The sequence below is a fragment of the Peromyscus maniculatus genome, chromosome 6 (assembly GCF_049852395.1).
Source record: "Peromyscus maniculatus bairdii isolate BWxNUB_F1_BW_parent chromosome 6, HU_Pman_BW_mat_3.1, whole genome shotgun sequence".
NCBI classification, from domain to species: domain Eukaryota; kingdom Metazoa; phylum Chordata; class Mammalia; order Rodentia; family Cricetidae; genus Peromyscus; species Peromyscus maniculatus.
Window position 1 is genome coordinate 1,704,281 of NC_134857.1, and position 20,904 is coordinate 1,725,184.

A 20,904-nucleotide genomic window follows, 5' to 3' on the forward strand; every position below is an offset into this window, starting at 1 on the left:
AAGCACAAAATACTCCAAATAATCAAAGCAATCTTCCAGCTGAAACGGCAACTGCTAAAGGTATCATGATACCTAACTTCCAATTATACCCCAGACAACAAAAACAAGGTGGTACTGGAAGAAAATAAGACAAGCAGATCAAGAGAAGAGAATAAAGGGCCCTCAAATAAACTCCTGCAGCTACAGTCACATGCCTTTTGAAGACAGTGTCAGAACATCTATGGGAGAAAAGGTAGCCTTCTCAATAAATAATGCTGGCAAGCCTGAATATTCAAATGTAGACTAGTGAAACTAGATTCTTATTGCTCACACCATCCAAAATACAATTAAAAAATTAATCAAGACACAAAGAACTACAGGTAACTAAGAAATGCTCGGAGTGGGAGAAACTCTTCTCCAGGGAAGAGTACACCAATTAATTATCCAATACCAAATGGTCAGCCCTAAAGACATACATATAAGTAACATCAAACAGACTGAGAAGATTGTATTTAGAAATATATATGAATATACATATAAATAAATACATATAAAAACAATTAACAAAACAGAACAAGGATGGATATATGGGAGGGTTTGGGAGGAGAAAAGGGAGGGGGAAATGATGTACTTATACTATAATCTCAAAAATTAAGCAAATAGAAACAAAGTTTCTACACAGTAAATAATCATCAGAATGATGGGCCAAGCTACAGACTGGGAGAAAATTTTTGCCAACTATAAATCACAGAGGGGAACATAAAATTTGTAATATAAAAAACGCAGAAACATCACCTTTGCTCTAAACCAATCAATAAATGGCCAATCTGAGTGGAAAACTCATTTCTCAAAAGTAGTACAAAAAGCCAATAAATCAATGAAAAGAATCTTAAACATCCTTAACTAGGAGGGAAACACACATCAGAACTAAACTGGAGTTCCACCTCATACCAGTCAGAATGAGAATCGTAAGGAAACAGCAAGTGCTGGGAAGGACAAGGGCAAAAGGACTTAAACCCTGCTGGTGGGAATGGACAAGGAGCAGAGGCCACTTTGGAAATCAGTATCCAGGCTTCAAAAACCTAAAAGCAGAACTAGCATATGACTTGCTTCACACCTGGGAATATACCTAAATGCACCCAAGTCGGCACTGCTCAGAGATAGCTGCACATCTGTCCTAGCTAATTAAGGTTTCTATTGCTGTGGTGAAACACATGATCAAAGCAATTTGGGGAGGGAGGAAAGGGTTTATTTGGCTCACGCTTCCAAATTACTGTTCTTCACTGAAGAAAAGTCAGGACAGAAACTCAAACAGGGCAGGAACCTGGAGCAGGAGCTGGTGCAGAGGCTATGGAGGGATGCTGCTTACTGGCTTCCTCCCTCTGGCTTACTCAGCCCACTTACAGAACCCAGGACCACCAGCCTGGGGATAGCACTACCAGTAATGGGCTAAGCCTTCCCTCGTCAATCATTAATTAAGAAACTACCCTATAAGCTTGCCTATAGTCCAATCTTACGGAGGCAGTTTTTTTTGGGTTTTTTGTTTGTTTGTTTGTTTATTTTCGAGACAAGGTTTCTCTGTGTAGTTTTGGTGCCTATCCTGGATCTCACTCTGTAGACCACAGTGGCCTAGAACTCACAGAGATCTACCTGGCTCTGCCTCCTGCATACTGGGATTAAAGGCATGGCCATCACCGCCCAGCTCTGGAGGCAGTTTCTTAATTGAGGTTCCCTTTTCTCAGATGACTTTAGCTTGTGTAAAGTTGACATAAACTATCATAACATCCATGTTTACTGCAACACAACCCAGAGTAATCAAGATATAGACCCACCTAGCAATCTATCAACATGTATGGATAATGAAAACCATGTCTACATAAACAAGGGAGTTTCACTCAACTTTAAAAAAGAAATGTTGTGTGTAAGACAATGGACAGAACTGGGGATCATGGTGTGAAGTGAAAGAATCCACACTCAGAAAGACAAATGACAATGTGGCATGCAAATTTAAATACAATGGCGGGACAGGAAACAAAATAGGGCAGTAAGAGTTAACATGACCAAGTATTCAACATGATTATGAGAACTCACCATAATGAAACTTATTATTTTATATGCTAATTAAAACAAATGCAGCCCATTTCAATAAGCTTATATATGCATTTCAAAAAAATAAAGAATGCTGAAGATAGAATAAAAATGCCATATAAAATAACCCAAGATGTTAAATCTGAAAAGCCAAAGACTAGTTAATGAGATGGTCTAAAGAAAAGAAACATTTTTCACAAACAAGGAAGGGGAAGGGAAAAGGAGAGAGTGAAAGAACAATTCACACAGAATGAGTTAAGGACATAAAGAGATTATCAAAAGGAATCAGCCTTATGTGCAGAAGCTCTCAGACTTTAGTAGAAGCACAAGCAGTAGTTATAGTAGAGTCCAGGAGGTGAAATCTACATGAATGAACACCTATCAATGTAAACAGGAAAAAGAGGATGGAGCTTTGAGTTGGAACTTTACATTAGGGCTCAGTGCATCAGGATAGCTACACAGCGAAAAGCCCACTTACCCGTCTTTAAATATACCTCTATTCATCTGTTGACATCATGAGATACTGCTCACCAAGACAACTAAACACAGAATCTCAACTTTCCAAACTTAAATATCTAAATGCCAAAATCTCAGTGATCACAAATGTCAAAAAGTAAATTCCACCAACTCCCAATGTAAGTCCCAATGCCACTCTAAGATTAGGAGCCATTCATAAACATTTATATTGTCACATAATAAAATTATAGATGTAACAATTCTGAGGAGCTGCCCAGTTGAACAACTAGCCTAAGAAACTGTATTGTAAAAAAAAAGAGGAAGTGCTAAGAGAACTCCCAGAAGTGGTGCAGTGAACTTGAAACTGTTGCAGCCTTCCAGTATAGCACCGTATCAATGACTCCTACTACAGCCGCTCTTCTTACCTAGATAGCTTACTGCAGACAGAGCACTGTATCACCATTCATATCAATCATGACTTAGCTCCAGAGGCTGTACACAATAAACATATTTAAATAATCATAGAAAAACTGATTTATTCAGCATGAAACATGGTAAAGGCTTCAACGTGAGACTTATAACTTCAAAAATAGAAATGATAGGGGTAAACAAAAAGGGAAGGTAAATGGTGACTTGACAGTTTGTTACACAAGAAAATCTTAATGAAAGCTGTCACCAGGCTAAGTCATTTAGTTTGATTTAGAAGAACTCAGAGAAAATTTACCAAACACCCAAAATCCTACTTCATGAAACAGAATTAACATTGAAAGCACTCAACATCAGGGAACCAAAGGTGTCTCTAAGAGTTGGCATTGAAAAAATGGAAACTTTAACAGGATAAACAAAAACCACAATATTCCTATTGTGGGTGGCGGGAGTGAGAGTGGATTTGAATGAGGTAATCTTTTAGGGTTTCATCATCATGTTCTATACTCCTTGACAAAATTTATCCCTACCTTTCATACAAACCTGTGAGATGTTCAGCCCTGACTCACACCCTACAAATGTTCAGACCTCCTCTGGCTTGTGTAAACACAGCAGCAGTAAGGGAAAGCAAGTCCTCTTACTAGCTTTTGACCAAGAAGCCTTCACCACATGGCCAAACACCTATTTGAACTAAATAAAGATGCTCTTCTATCAGAAAGGATCCTTCTTATCTTCAAAAGGATCTTTTAAAAGTCACAATTTAAAAAGTGCACATACACCCACACAGAGAATGGCATCTAAGGTACATATTGAGAGAACAGAATCCATTATTATTTTCATTCTAAACAGTGAAAGTGATGGCTAGGACAGTACTTCTGTAAAGTTATGGCAGGTGACATGATTCTCTCAAGTATAAAATAGCTTAGACATTTGCCATGGCATAGATGAAAATGCTAAAAAATTCTCAAGAAACCTAAACTAGACAGAAACAAATCAGTTTTAAATATTTATTTTTCTAGTGAAATACAAGGAAAGTTTCTGGCAGCAGTGAGGGGGTAGGGAGGATGCTGGAGAGTTACAAAATACTTTCCTTAATAGGGTAGCTCCCTGGGTGGTCTTGGACCCAGTCGTCTTCCTCATTTCTCACTGTAATTCTCAATAAAAGGGTATGACACTCTCAGTTAACAAGAGGCTGGCTAGTCCATTCCAACTCGAGTTCATCTGTACTCAAAAACTTCACTGTAATGGTTCCAGCTGCCTGAGAATGAAACCTGGGACCAGATTTTTCTAGTACCATTATTAGAAGTACAAATGGGTCATGCACAGTCAAAATTCCATTCAAAACTTTCCTCAACATTGGAAGTCTGGTTCACCAAAAATACTAGGTTTCTCTTGTCCTCTAACAGGAAGTAGTAAATATGTAGCACATAACTAAAATGGTGAGCTTGTTCCACAGCCTCCAAAATCCTCTTAATGAAAAACTCAAATGAGATATGACAAAACAAACTTAACAATAACACAAAAAGACATAACCCAATGACTACAATACCCACACCACCTTATTTCTTACCTTGTCTATTCTGTCTGGGCGATTAGTAGCTGCCAAAACTGTTACATCTTTTAGCTGTTCAATCCCATCCATCTCCGTTAACAGCTGAGCCAAAACACGGTCTGCAACATTCCCAGCTCCTGAAGAACTGATATTTTGAAAACAGTTTAAAAAATATTCTTTCCTATCCTAATTATTATTTACTATTTTAAAAGTTCTTTATTGCAAATGTGTGTTTGACAACTTATTAGTAATTGAATTATCGTATCAAATACTATATTCAAATAATTTCCTTTCCTATTATCATAAAACATGCTGGCTTTTCTAACACTAAAATGGTAAATGACACTAGGATTGGGAAGTTAGACATAAGATTACTTCAACCAGTGCCTCAAACACACAAAGAATTAAAGACAGTCACAACTTACATCTGCCATATTGACAGGGACAGGCAGTGAAAGAAAAATACCTTATGATACAGATTCATTGCTCAGAGTAAGGTTGAATTACTTGAAAAATTCTGCATATCTCCAAACAAATGGGCTATCTCTAATCTCTCTAGATGCATGGAAATTACCAAATATTTTAAAAACACAGCAGCAGATGGGTAGTCATTACAGCTCTCATTTCTGAACAAACTGGGTCATGAAGTCATTCACAGAACTAGTTCCACACAGACACAAAATCCTTAAATCAAGTATGAAAACTCTGAGATCATAAGCTTATCAAGATCATAAGCTAACAATTCTCATTCATTCATAATATTGATTTCTTTAGATCTACTCAGAACTATGAATTATCCAATCTATGGAATGAAACAGCATTGTGTATGTGTATATTAACATACGGATACCCAGTGAAATGTACTTGGGAGGGGCAGGAAAGGACAAAGGGGTTTTCTGTCCTAAGATGAATGTTTTCTTTACATTGGCATCTGTGACAGGACACCTAGCATAACCACCATGTACAGTGGTGACAGGACTCAGATGTCACCATCCACAGAATAGAATCCTCTGACCCACAGCTTACAAGAGGACACGAGATACTATTTGTAAGTGTTGATGCTAAGTGCGAAGTTGATTTCAAGTGGTCCTTTGCAGTATTTAAACTCTTCAAGATCAGAGAGTAAGTGGAAAGCCTAAGTTCTAATCCTTTCAGGTCAGCTGACCATTAGGTATATATTTGCTACCTAACTCTGCCTAGAAATAAACTTTGAACATTTTAAATAGTCTATATCCTTCACAATTCTCCACAATACAATATTTCTAAGAGTCTTTAGCAATCAAATAGCAACATTAGCAAAGGTTCTAAGAGTTCATAATTACTAGATAAACAGTCAAAGCAGAAAAAACAACTATTAAAGTCAATAAAATTAAAAATAGCCGGGCGTGGTGGCACACGCCTTTAATCCCAGCACTCGGAGGCAGAGCCAGGCGGATCTCTGTGAGTTCGAGGCCAGCCTGGGCTACCAAGTGAGCTCCAGGAAAGGTGCAAAGCTACACAGAGAAACCCTGTCTCGAAAAACAAAAAAACAAAACAAAAAAAAAATAAATAAATAAAAAAATAAAAATAAAAAAATCCACAAGATCCAAATTTACTTAAAAATATCAATAATACCCATACACATAAATTAATAACAAAACAAAACCTATTTAGTATTCTGTTACAGCACACCAACTGATTAATTTTTCTTAAAAATTAAATACCAACATGGAAGGGCTCCAACAGAGGATGCAGTACATAGGAAGTACCAGTAGGTAGTAGTTACAAGCACCATCATTATAATTATCATTCTCACAGTTTTATAAAAATACATATCATCTTTTATTTAAAGTTACCTTAGAGAACTGAAATGCAGTGTGGTGCACAAGTATTTACTTTATGCTATAGTGTTTGTCTTACATGCCCAAGGCCTTGGGTTGATCTTCAAAGCACACACAATCATACATATACACACACCTCAAAGAAGAGGCAAAGGAGGATGACAGCGGAGAAAGAAAAGGAAGTAGGGGGGCAGTAGCAGTTGGGTGAACATAATGTAAGATTTTCAGAACCTTGGAAATAACACACTTTGGGTAAATACATTCAAATCAATATTGCTAGTTTCCACTGTGGTGCATGCCTTTAATTTCAGCACTCTGGAGGCAGAGGCAGGCAGATCTCTGTGAGTTCCAGACCAGCCTGGTCTACAGAGTGAATTCCAGGACATCAAAGGATACATGAGAAACCCTGTCTCAAAAAACAAAAAAAAACAAGAAAATTTGCCAGTTCCCTACAGATCTTTCATTACAAAATAGTATATGGAAACCACAATCTAGTACTATGAGCATCTCCTATGACATCCTTTGTAACAGCCAGGCATGATGGAAATGATCAGCCTATATTCAGTTTACTACTAAAAGGCCTTTGCACCTAGGCGTTTCAGCAGACTGCTGTCATATACTTGTAGAGTTCCTCACATTTAATTTCAACAGCTGATTGCATGCTCAAATGCCTTGTGAGTCCTCAAGGAATGATTTATTTTGAACCACCCCCCTGACAAAAAATTCATGAACAGAAATGCTGGTGATAAAATTTCATAACACAGTATGTTTAAATACAACAGAAAATCTATTTACCAATGACAGGAACACCTATGAGCAGAAGCTGGACTCAGGAGCTCCTAAGTACCACACTGATTCAAACCCTCTAGCACCTCATTCTTATTACTCAATATTTTGATTATTCAACTGTGTGACTATGTGCACTGTGCTTGGCACCTACAAGAGGATAAAATACTATGGTTCTCTTGAGGATTTGACAAGTATAATCTAGGAAGTTAGTTTAAACAAACTATGCAAATATTCTTTCAGATTCAAGATTTTGTGGCTCTTTGTCGTTATATAGTACCTATGGGAAATTACTCAGTATTTTTGATTAAAGCACATATATATAGAAACACATTATTAGTATCTCTTGTCACTTCTACATAGGAAGGGTTAAATATCTAATCACTATTTCTTATAGGAAAGAATGGTAGTTTAACATTAAGATTAAGAGGGGAATTCTTCCATTCTGATTACTCCTATCATTTTTGCCTTTTATATACACATAACCACTGAGACCTAATTTGAGAGCAATTTGGTGAAAACATTTCATAGGCCAAGAAAACAATTTGACTGACTTTCAAAACATCAGTAGGAAACAAAAACCATAAAACTGAGATCCTAGGAAATCAAAGCCAACATTAAGAAAAAGCTTAAATACAAATATTCACTAAAATAATGAAATGTCATAAAACTTGACTATCTGCTAGAGAAAAGCAACAGAACTTTCAAAAACATTTAGCAACAGAAAATACTAGTTAGACATTTATAATATAGTAATTTCCTTTCATAAGTCAAGACCTCTGTCCAAATTATTCTCAAAAGACACACAATGCCATGAGGCATTTAATATAATCAAAGGATTATACTAAAACACAAAACTGGCAAACTATACACAGATGATGTGGCTAGCCAGCCACTTTTCCACTAGTATGTGTCTGTTGTGGATGTCTTTGCAATACAGCAACTTAAGAATTCACTAATGAGTTCTGTTACAACAAACATCTGCTGGACAAGAGGTTTAATTCAGGGGAAGAGCACATGAACAGCAAGGTCCAAGTCTTAGGTTTGGTCCCCAACACCAAAAGCAAAAGTATAGAAATGATACATTGAAATCTATCTTCAAAGAATGCTCATGCCATGATAATTATTATGCTGTATTTTGAAAAACTGATTATGTCACAACAATAACACATCTGAAATGCTCAGGACTTAAAACTCTGAGTATCTTGTCATCAATGTCTAAGAAAACATACCAAAACTTAAAAATTCTAAAATTTAAAGCACTTTTGGTCCAATCATTTAAGATAATCTACATTCTATTTTATTTTAAGTTGATTCTAGAGAATCCTAAAATCTACATAATAACCCTTTTTCTCTCTCTTTCAAGCCTTTTATATTTGACACTGTCTAAAGAGGAGACCATTTTGCTTCATCAACACAAAGCTAGAAACATGAAAATAAGATTTTTGTGTGGATCATTTAGGAACAACTTTTATAATTTGCTTCTACTATACTAAATAATTATATTTAATTAAACTTTGTTTTCACTTTTAACTATATGTTTATATTAATACTATTACTTCTAATATATAGTACTAAGGGACCTTTGTACATAAACTAAAAATTAACTCAAATCCTTCAATTTTATTCGTATTTTTTCCAATTGTATAGGAAATGATTATACAAAGTAATTAGATTAAATAAGTGGGTAAAAGAGAAAGTAACTGCACAGATTCAAAAATAGTTTCTTCTAGAAAAATATAGTAATAGATAAAATTTGCATAAAAATGATACTGTTATTATTTAACATTCTAATATTTAACATTTCTTACCTGCCTCTTTCAACTGCCAAAGCATCAAGTTCATCAAAAAAGATAATGGAAGGTGCCACTGCTCTTGCTTTACGGAATATCTAATGGAAAGAATACCACAGTAGATAAGATTAACAAATGCTAGAAAATTCCAAAGTTGGCTTCTTTCTGAAAACCATATAAAATCAAATCTATCATGTACAAAACTACCAGCCTGATCACTTCATTTATACCCTATAGCGGGTGTCCAAAACACTGAGTGCTTTAAAAGTAACTTCTTTAGTGGTGAATAGACTACTCATTAATACAGTACAGGGAAGACCAGTTAAGTAATCAGAGAAATTCAGCTAAATACCAGCTCCAACAAGTGCTGTGTGAGCTTCAGCAGGCAAATTTTCTTCTTCAGATCTCAATTTCCACATCTAGAAAAGGATGGTGGTAATAATTCATACAGACCTCAGAAGAATAGGAAATGAGTAACAAATTGGGCCTAAAACATTTGGCCCAATATCTGGAACTTAATAAATAATACTATCATAAAACACAAATAAAATCCATATAAAATGCTCATATTATATCAAAGTCATAATCATTTTCTGTTAAAATGTACAGGAAAATGGTTGACATAAAACCCAGGCAAGAAAAATGTCATATAGGACCATAGACTTGAACAGATAAACCATGAAAAGTCAGTGTCTTACACAACGAACAGCCAATGGAACAATGTATGAAAATGAGCTTGGAAGAAGGCAGCATGGGCAGAAAAACATCTAGATATGTGTCTCTTATAACTTAGACCATTATTTTTTGATCATGCGTCACATGATCATAAAGATATAGGAGCCAGTTCAATATTAGTAGATATTGCTGTTTCTCATGCTGTCATTTCAACTAATACTTTACAAAATTACCATCATCTACATTTTAAAAAAGAAAAGACAAAACGTCATTTTAAATAGTTTCTTGTGACAAATATTTGAAACCCTATTTTTCCTGGTTAGCACTAAAGTCTTCACAAGTAAGAGCCAATATCCCATTGCTATTTGTGTATTCTATGAACAAGTGGGGACACTGTGTGAGGCAGGTTGGTGACTCTAGTTGCCGCAACTTTAACAGCTAGAATGAAGAAGCATTACAGTCAGGAGCTGGCATTAAAGGTCTGACTTTCAAAGTCAGCTGACAGAAGGAAGATACACTTCTAAATCATCAAGCAGAAGTAAGATCAAGTCAGTAAGGTAAAAATTTCAAGTATGATGCTTATTTAAGATAAAAAGGCTATCTAATATAAAAGTTTAAAATTCCATACAATACTGTCCTCCATAAAGATAGACATTTCCTTTCACAAACATGGGGAGGGATGGTAGTTATTAAAATTAATTTTGGGTAATAATAAAAGTTAGGATAGTATGGTAGATAGGAACAAACACAAAATATTAAAGAGTACTCAAAGTTGCATTTTAAATCATAAAATAGTATTTGCTTGAAGAAAACTTATGCCACTTCTCAGTACTGAAAACTAAGTAAAAGTACACAAAAGGGTGGAGTATGGTCCTCTTCTTACCTCTCTAACTGCTCTTTCAGATTCACCGACATATTTATTCATTAACTCAGGCCCCTGTAAGGAAAGAAACCAGTGATTTGGTGTCTTCACAGTCACCCATATTTTCCTTGTATTAAGAAAGGGGGAAAAAAACAAAAAGAGTAAGAACAAGATCCATGCAATCTATGACAAAAGTTCTTGAATGTTTCCAGTGTCAATGTTACACTCAACATGACAAGGCCATGCAGGCACTCTTAGCCACTACCCTTGCCAGAGGAGTCTCAGGATCATCCACACTGTTAACCATCCCAGAATCCCATTCTCATAACCACTTTTTGGTAAAGCTCCATAGTGCCTAGTCACAAGCTGCTGCTCCTGTCTGAACTGCCTTTTGATTATCTATTTCTTTCCTGTCTCTAGGTATCATATAAGAGGAATCGAATTCTATCAAACTGTACTAATCAGCTTTAACGAGAATTCTTAGCTTGCCTGTGCAAGCAAAAATTAATCACATTAAAAATAACACAATATACACGGGCGGTGGTGGCATATGCCTTTAATCCCAGCACTCGGGAGGCAGAGGCAAGCGGATCTCTGAGTTCAAGGCCAGCCTGGACTACCAAGTGAGGTCCAGGAAAGGCACAAAACTACACAGAGAAACCCTGTCTCAAAAAACCAAAAAAAAAAAAAAAAAAACCCACAACATAAAAACACCACAATATTACAATTATTTATATATTTTGGGCTCTGTAGATAACAGACTTACATATTATTCTTACTCTTCATTTTTGAAAAAAAATCCTTAAAAAATGTGGAATTCATTGTTAGAAGTCTGGAACAAAACAAGCTGCAAATTAGATTTGGTCTGAAGACTACAGTTGTCTGAATCTGCTATAGGATTTATCTATTACAATTAGAAGAGCTCATTTCTGTCTGAAATACTACAAACCATCACAGTATCAGTGGTCTGACTACTGGAGAATAAACCTAGATTTTAATATATCAAGAAGATTCATGAGACACTGAGAAAAAAATCATTAACATACAAAAAATGCAATTTCAAATTATCTAGTACTATTGAGAACATCCTATCCAATTGTCAAAACTTCTAGGTACATACATACCCTAAGGAGACCATTACATACACACAAAGAAGCACATAAAAGAGTATTATATACTAACTAATATACATAACTAATATACTAGTTATGGCAACAGAAACAAAACCTGGAAAATCTCAAAATGTAGTAATATAAAATGGGTAAATAAATTGGTAAAGTCCTCATCAAGTGGAGACCAGGGTGTCGAGGTCTGAGTGTAAGTCCAGAAGAGAAAGATTCAAAGTAAAGCCATCAAGAAGCTGCCCTAAGACCAAAACAGTGCTGCCTCGTACATGTGCAAGCAGTGAGTGTTCGGAATGTCTGATGGAAAATTTAAGGATGGAGTGACATTCCTAATCACTCCACTGATTAGTAAGACCATTTTGCATGGTTTCATCTGGCAAAATTATTTCTATAGTCCCACAAAATGATTAAGAATAAGGACTGTCCTTTCACAATATGGCAAAAAGTGTTTTCACTCACATGTGCTAATTAGACTTTCCTAAACACAACCACAGAAAGGCATTACGGAAGTCAATCAAACAAGCTTTAAGCCCCAACCAATAAAACAAGCTTTAATGAACACAATGGGTTTTTGTTGGCAGCAGGATACAGTAAGGAATTTTTATGCAGATTTTATTCAGTTTAGGTCAACTAATTAGGCAACTTGTGTCCTGACAAAGATCAGAAAGGAAACTGTTGGAGTCATCGTTTTTATTGGATGTACATGCCAACTCAGTACTACTACTGTTATTCTGGTAACAACTATCCATAAAATTGAAGGATATGACATAAAATACGAATATAATGAAGACATACTACACACGGCTTTTTAATCATCTCGCTTAAGTAAGAGCAGTTAGAGAATATAGAGAAAGGTCTTCACTCTTTTATAGGTAAAGGTTCTAAAGAAGACAACTTCAAATCAATACTGGAAAGAACATGATGCTTTTGAGATGTCTCCTCTGTTAAGTAAAATTTCCATCTCTTAGCATTGCTAACAGAATTATAAACATGACTTAAATTCACTGTATAAACAGACTTGATGACATATAGGAAATGTGAAAGCATGCCAAATAGCTGAACCATCTGAGGATCCATGTAGAAGTAGATTACCAGAAGCCCAGGGAAGAAACAAAGGGAAGGGGAGAGAAGAAGAAGGAGTGGGGAGGGAGGAAGTGGAGGAAGATGAGGTGAATAACACAGATCTGAAAAGTTAACCTGATTATTTAGCATTATGAGAAAAACTGGGCCAGAATAATTCAAGTCAGACTTTACTAACAAGTAAAGGCAATAATGGAAGTTGGTTAGGCCAAAGATTGCATGATTTTGTACTGAACTCCAAGCTCATGAACCTCACCCAGATGAGTGGCCAGTACAATGCAACACAGAATGTTAAACTGTCATGTTGCACTGCTCTGGAATTCAATATATCAGAGCAGTTTCATCACCAAGGAAGGTAACTTTGAAGTTGAAATTCAAGCTGTTAAAATTCACTATATTCTAGTACAGTTTCAAAAGTTTATATTCAGTTTTAAAGACAGCTCTTACATTTAGAGAAAATAGTTCGCAATCTGCTGCCATACTTTTTGATCAATGAGAGTGTGAGTGGTGTATGTGTGTGTGTTTACACTTCTTAAACATGAAATCAGCAACAATGAGCATGAGTTAATTCTGTGAAGTCTTGTTAAATGTCTGATGTGTATTGTCCCTGGTGTGAATTGTATACTGTTTGAATGTGTTCCCAAAGGGTTCTTGTAGAAAGCTTGGTTTCTAATGTGGTAGTAGTGAGAAATGGTGGGACATTAGAGAGATGGAGGCAAGTGGGAGTTTAATGAAGCAATTAGTCTCAGAAAGAATGTTAGTTCTTGTGAGATTTGGAGTTGTTACAAGAGGGAGGTCATTCTCTGGCTACCTGCTTTGTAATGAAATCTTGCACCTACCTGTGCTTTTACCAAGATGTTATCTAATAGGCCCTCCAGTTTTAGCCTCCAAATTTGTGTGGTAAATTAGGCTATCAGCCTGCCTCAGGCACTTTGTCCTAGTAATTATAATCTTTTTTTTTTTTTCTTTTTTTTTTTTTTTTGTGATATATATTTTTTATTTTACAGTACCATTCAGTTCTACATATCAGCCATGGGTTCCCCTATTCTCCCCCCTCCCACGCCCTCCCCTTACCCCCAGCCCGCCCTCCATTCCCATCTCCTCCAGGACAAGTCCTCCCCCGAGGACTGTGATCGACTTGGTAGACTCAGTCCAGGGAGGTCCAGTCCCTTCCTCCCAGACTGAGCCAAGTGTCCCTGCATAAGTTCCTGGTTTCAAACAGCCAACTCATGGAATGAGCACAGGACTTGGTCCCACTGCCTAAATGCCTCCCAAACTGATCAAGCCAATCAACTGTCTCTCCTATTCAGAGGGCCTGATCCAGCAGGGAGCCCCTCAGTCTTTGGTTCATAGTTCATGTGTTTCCATTCATTTGGCTATTTTTTTTTCAATAATTGAGTAAAACTGAAATTTATTATATGCCACAGTCGTCCTACGGACCTCCATGCTATATATATATAGCCTCTATGGTTCTATGGGTTGTGGTCTGATTGTTCATTTTATATCTAGAATCCACCAATGAGTGAGTACATACCATAACTGTCTTTCTTGGTTTGGGTTACCTCACTCAGGATGATATTTTCTAGTTCCATCCATTTGCCTGCAAATTTCATGCTTTCATTGTTTTTCTCTGCTGAGTAGTACTCCATTGTGTATATGTACCACATTTTTTTCATCCATTCTTCCGTTGATGGGCATCTAGGTTGTTTCCAGGTTCTGGCTATTACAAATAGTGCTGCTATGAACATAGCTGAGCATGTATCTTTATGGTATGTATCAGCATTCTTTGGGTATATGCCCGAGTGGGATGGCTGGGTCTTGAGGTAGTTTGATTCCTAATTTTCTGAGAAACCGCCATACTGATTTCCATAGTGGTTGTACAAGTTTACATTCCCACCAACAGTGGAGGAGTGTTCCCTTTGCTCCACATCCTCTCCAACATTGGTTGTCATTGGTGTTTTTGATCTTAGCCATAGTAATTATAATCTTAAAAAATGGAACATAATCCTGCTTTAACCATGTTTTAAATACATATACATGTACATATATATCATAATTTCAACTAAAAATATTAGATACAAAGAAGTGAAATAAATGGCCCAAATCACACAGACTAAATGGCAGTATGGGGTTCACATCTCATAAATGTTACAGCTGACAGAGAATTGCCCCAAACTGCTCACTGAGGCAGGTTTTACTGAAGCAAACAAAAGGCCGCAGCAGCTGAGTTACAGTCCTACCTAGCAAGAGCTAAAAGTGACAGGGTGCGGGGCTGCGCTTTCCACACCAGTGCTGTTTCTGTAACTATGCTGTCTTTGTTTTCTTCACATCCAGAAAGGAGAAAGGTAATGGCCCTTTCATTGCATAAAGTCCAGCACTGCAAATTAAAAGGTACTGAACAGATCAAGTTGCAAGGTGACTTCTAAATCTTCCTAAATAAATAACTACATGGCCTAATTTGAAAATACTGTGCTATATATAAATAAGACACCCATCTGTACCTCACTATCCAGTTAGGATGAAAACAGTACAGTCTGTCTCACATTTACTAGGTTTTATGATATTTTAAAAATAGACCAATCCCTAGAATGGATACTGTTAAGACCACAGGAGGTTTTTGCTTAACAATTTTACTTATCAAATAACCTCAGCAACTTGGTCCTGACACATTTTACCCACTAGATAGCATATGTTACCCAGATAAGTGTGATCAAGAAAAACTACACAATTATTAACTTATTTGGACATACATTATTTCTAACACCCATGGCCAAGATTTCCACTGCTCAATTTTGCAAAACAACAAAATAATGAAGAATATGTACAAGTATTTGCCTGTTTTATTAATCTGGGGAACTGAACTTGACTTAACCCTGTTTTATTACTTTACAGTCACAAATTTAAGTTTGAGCTTGTCACCTCTTGCTCTTGCAGTTCTGCTCTGTAATCATTTCTGGGATTTCTCCAGTCCTCCCAGGAGCTGCTTAAATGTGTCTGACACCTGCCTGGTATTTCTGGGCTATTACAATTCAAATCAAGTGTTTAAGTTCTAAACTGTCTGGAGCAGGCAAGTTAACCAAGGGTTGATTATGGTGAATATGAGGGATATGCCCACAAAAAGCCAAACATCCAAGTGATAGGTTTACACATAGGCACTGTGGGGAAAGGATCTTGAAAATCACAAGTACAGCATCCACACACATAGAAGGCCATTCTGGAGAAATACCTCAAAGAGCAGGAAAACAGACATTAAGTATGAGTCAGATATGCTGCAGCCAAGTAAAAGCTCTAAAAAGGAAGAGGGATTGGCAGCAAAGGGAAGGAATTTAAATCACTCTTCTCAAAAATCTATACTTCCCAAGCATTCACTTGGGGGAGGGAGACCGGCAAAGACATGTCTCTTCAGAATTTTGACTGTACCACGATAGCTCTAACTGGGTATTTGTACCAACTTATTTCTTATTTTCTCTACCTATAGTTTACTGTTATCTCTATCTCAGATAAAGACATAAAAATCAAGTGTTCCTTACAGAACAGACATCATACATGACATAATGGAAAGCAGCCAAAGAGAGTAACCATTGAAACTCCAATATCCTACCTTTATAGCTAGAAAGTTCAACCCGCTTTCATTGGCCAAAGCCTTTGCTATCATTGTTTTGGAGCATCCAGGAGGACCATACAAGAGAACTCCTTTAGGTGGCTGAATACCCATTCTGATGAAAGACTTAGGATGTTTCAAGGGCCATTCCACAGCCTGTTTCAATTTCAGTTTGATATTTTCCAGTCCTCCAATATCTGACCAGGATACCTACAAAACAAAATGTTTTTTTTTTCTTTATCATTAATTGTAATTTCTCTTTAAAGGACAAAGGAAGCCTCTTTAAGTAAATGTGTTATATTCACTGCATTAGGTTAATATGTGCTTAGTAAGTACAGCATGACCTTTATGGTGCTCATCTAAGGTAAGTTAACACAGGACTCCTGCTCAAAAATAAAAGTAACACCTCATCAGAATATCTGATTTATTTATTGGGAATTCTGCATGAGTACTGTAGTTATATCATTTCTCCCCTCCCTCTTCACTCTCTAACTTCTCGCCCCATGCCCATTATTTCTCAAATTCATTGCCTCTTATTCTTTACTCATCATCACATATACACAAATTTATAAATATAACTTGAGTTTATATGGTGTGAGTAATATACATATGTATTTAGGGCTGGCCATCTCAGAGCCTACTGATTCTCCTCTTAGCAGCCATTAACTGCCTGTAGTTCTTCATCTAGGATGGATCCTTGTGAGAGTTCCCTCCATTCATATGAGCATGTCAACTGGTACTGTTACTGCACAAAGTACCAGCAAGTTTGCACAAATTCCACTGTAGACCCAGAGCCATATAGGATAGAAACTTGGTAGGCTGTGTTGGCATGTAATGTCCTATAAGCAATCCATAACAAATTCATTTTATTCATGAGGCTGGACTTGTATGAGTAATCCTTTGGGCTGTCAGCTTACTCCTAGTTCAAAAGCAAGCACTTCATTTATGCCTCCCTATCTGGTGGTTTGAATACCAATGGCCCCCATAGGCTCATATATTGAAAATTCAGTCACCAGGAAATGGCACTATTTGAGAAGGATTAGGAGGTGTGGCTTTGTTGGAGTAAGTGTGGCCTTGTTGGAGGAAGTATTTCACTGGAGGTGGGTTTTGAGGTTTCAAATGCCCATGCCAAGTCCATTCTCTCTGGGCCTTCTGCCCAGAGATCAGCTCTCAGACATACTCCAGTGCCTACCTGAGTGCAGCCATACTCCCCACCATTGCAAAGACTACCCTTCTCAACTGTAAGTAAGGCCACAATTAAATGTTTTCTTTGGTAAGAGTTGCCTTGGTCTTGGCACCTCTTTATAGAAACAGAACAGTGACTAAGATACCCTGGAAAACTCATTAAACAATATGCAATGGACTTATTTTTGCCTCCCCCACCCCCATTTGCTGATTTCTGATTTTATCAATTACTAAAATTGCCTTGATATTGATGCACATGAGCCTAGAACCTTGAACCACTGACCAATGATGCAGAATCATACTTACTGTTTACCAGAAAAGCCAACAATAATTGTATAAAACAGTATGCATTTGGCAGAAATACAACAGGGCTATTACACCCTTCTGAGCAGTTCCTTCCTGTACATCCTAATTTCTTTGATTTGCCCTTTTTAATTTTATTCTAAAAGCATTCAAACATATACAAAAGATGATCAAGTACACACAAGAGCTATACTCTGAATGATTCACCAGCTTTAGTATTTCCCACATCTGATTTATTGAACATGTCTTTCTCTATACACTTAACAGTACACAAACTGGCATAATCAGTTTTTGAATTTTCTGCCGATTTTTTTTTTTAACAGTAAGCTGGAGAGATGTCACTTTTTTTCTTTTTCCTTTTTCTTTTTTTTGGTTTTTCGAGACAGGGTTTCTCTGTGTAGCTTTGCGCCTTTCCTGGAACTCACTTGGTAGCCCAGGCTGGCCTCGAACTCACAGAGATTCGCCTGGCTCTGCCTCCCGAGTGCTGGGATTAAAGGCGTGCGCCACCACCGCCCGGCAACTTTTTTTCTAGATACATTAACAACATATCTCTCATAAAAAACATTCTGGGAAACATTTTAAATGGTAGTAAGGAATGAACTAGGGATCACAAATTACAGAGGATTCAGGAGAATGGACAGTTAATTTGGCAGCAAGGCACCGAAAGGTGGTCTCATCAGAGTGCTTTTCAGTGGAATGCTTTACCAGTGGAATACATATGTATGTGCATGCCTCTCCTCATACGTACACACTTGATAAAGAGGTTATCCTATGGAGTGTGAAGAATAAACTAGCCACACTGCAGCAGAGCATAGATGTGGAAGTCAGAGAAGCAACTTCTTCAACTTGCAAGAACAAAAATGATAATACATTCTGAACCCCGAAAGTCATTCACTTTTGACTCGTAGTTACATGTACACAGCAATAACAGACTACATAAACATATCCCAGGAGCCAAATTCCCATGCCTTGGAGCACAGGAGTTAGACATTAAGTTTACTAGCAGTGCAGCAGAACAAGAGCCAATTTAAGAAGTACATAAACAGATAAAAGATTTTAATGGTTAATAGAGAACAGCCTGCTTTGTAATGGATACGCTTAAAAAATTCAGTTCTAACACTCATAAATGGATAGGGAGAGTGTGTTTACTCCTGTCTATAAACATAATTGACTCACAACCTGATAGTCTCCAGTAAAATTTAATATTCAATATATCCTCAGGATGTATGGTTTCCAGTAAGTCTTTAACAATTTGTTACTCCAACCTATAGTTTCCTAGCAATCCTTAGTAACTCCCCCTTTTATGGCCAAATACAAATTGCAGCACATCTTGGAACTAGGAGGAATATGCAGGTGAGTCTGGACTGGTTTTGGATATATGCTGTGCAGAAAGGCAAACTGTATCCTTTAAGTTAACTTTTAAAGAAAATTTCATTTATCACCTGATGCCTATGCATAATTGGGCATACATATGATTAAGTCAGATTATCATGGGAAATGATACAGTGAATAGAGGTTTATTCTATAACCCAAACCTATCAATGAAAACATAAAATTACCCTTACCCTACCCCTAATTATTATTACACCTATGATACCTTTATATTCTTCCTAATTGTATTATGACTAAAACTTACAAGTGAGATAAATTCAATTTTAAAGAATTATCTTTTACATGTTCCAAGGGTCACAAAGGCACAATATCTTTAGAAATCTACACTCTACAAAGCAAAAGCTGAATGTACCCTTAAAGATACAGTCTTAGTCTAAATAAATATGTTTTAACTCTAGTACTAACCAGCTTAAAATCTTTTTGTAATTGTGAACTATGAGTATGTATATAGTTGAAAAACTACCTGTATAAGACTTTTATATAAAGAGATCAGAATGTTAAAAGTAACAGTAATATCCAATTTCTTGTCTGACCACAAGGATAATTGACAGAAGAATAAGCTTTAAGAAATTATGAAATAATCTAAGAATTATGTGTATAATTTTTGTCTTAAAAGTAGTCATTGCCAGTGCTGGGGTGTAGTACACATTCACAATTTTGCCTTTTGTTTCTTTTTAGTTTCATGCCTTTTAAACACAATATTCTTTAAAATTCAGAATGGTTAAAAAAATGAGCTTAAATCTCAGATAGACTACTCAGTGTGACTTTGGATCATTTTCTCCATCTCTTTAAATTTCTTCCTAATTTAGAAGATAAAAATAACACCTCAGATTCATTATGAGATTTAAGGGCAGTATATATTAAATTAATTACATATGTGATCCTATATTTAGATGTCCGAGAGACAATCACCATTATGTTTTAATGGAGAATGGCAAAAGATTAAGAAGTCACTGCATTTGTAATTTCATGAGTAATATTTAACTGTTACAATTATTCTCCATCTTTAAGGCTTTTTTGTGTGTTCTTTGTTCGTTATTATCATTCAATCTTTAAACTAAAGGCAAACCAGTTTCATCTTTTGATTTTAGCACTTGAAAACCAAAACATTGATTAGCCTTTCTATGTGCTAAGAAAATAATTTAAAAATAAAAACAATCTTAACATAAAATTTCACAGTTTACTCTTGCAGGGGCAAAAAAGTCCTAAGGCACAGAAGGAACTTGTGGGAAAAGTTGGTTGTGCTACAAGGATTAATGCCACCATGAAATCATGAAGTACTGGAACTGGCTGGCTGATTACCACCTTAACTTCAGACAGTATTAGCTTTCAATATTTCATCTTTCAATAAATACTGTTAAGCTTTCTAGGATTGTCTTAGTAAGTTAAGTCTACCTTATCCAGGAGAAAACTCTTATAAATCTAACCGGATGCTCTATGGCTGGGCCCTTTCTTCTTTTGTTTCTATCCTGGTCAATGTGGCTTTAAAATATCTTTTGAATGCTAATACAGTTAGAAATAAAGAAAGAGCTCTTGTAAAACAAGCAGATAAGGGAGAGAAAATTTCGCCAGGAAAATGCAACATTTTTCTTCTTAGATGAGCACTCCAACAGAGCATTTTAGTTACATATCCACACAAACCCAAGAACTCAATGATCAGATTAAAAACATAAAGTAAATACATTAAAAAAAAATTTAAAGGACAAGTTCCAAAAGGGAAATGAAAACTAACAAAGGTGCTTCAGAACCTTGGGGGTTACTGAGAGGACCGTGTCAGCTCCA

At 36.4% G+C, this 20,904-nt stretch overlaps 1 protein-coding gene across 7 annotated transcripts in view; it reads right to left on the bottom strand.

Annotated features, from left to right (window-relative positions):
* The window catches only part of Afg2a (AAA ATPase AFG2A), a 177,482-nt gene that overhangs the window by 115,746 nt on the left and 40,832 nt on the right, over positions 1 to 20,904 (bottom strand). For all 7 annotated transcript variants that reach the window (XR_013051977.1, XM_016010045.3, XM_076573823.1 and 4 more), the window contains exons 11-14: positions 16,243 to 16,452; positions 10,459 to 10,512; positions 8,919 to 8,998; positions 4,520 to 4,646 (exon numbers count right to left, since the gene is read on the bottom strand). Coding sequence is in view for 6 of the 7 variants with exons in the window: in XM_016010045.3 (XP_015865531.1) it covers positions 4,520 to 4,646; positions 8,919 to 8,998; positions 10,459 to 10,512; positions 16,243 to 16,452 (471 nt within the window). In the remaining variant the exon portion in view is untranslated. The remainder of the gene's footprint in view (positions 1 to 4,519; positions 4,647 to 8,918; positions 8,999 to 10,458; positions 10,513 to 16,242; positions 16,453 to 20,904) is intronic.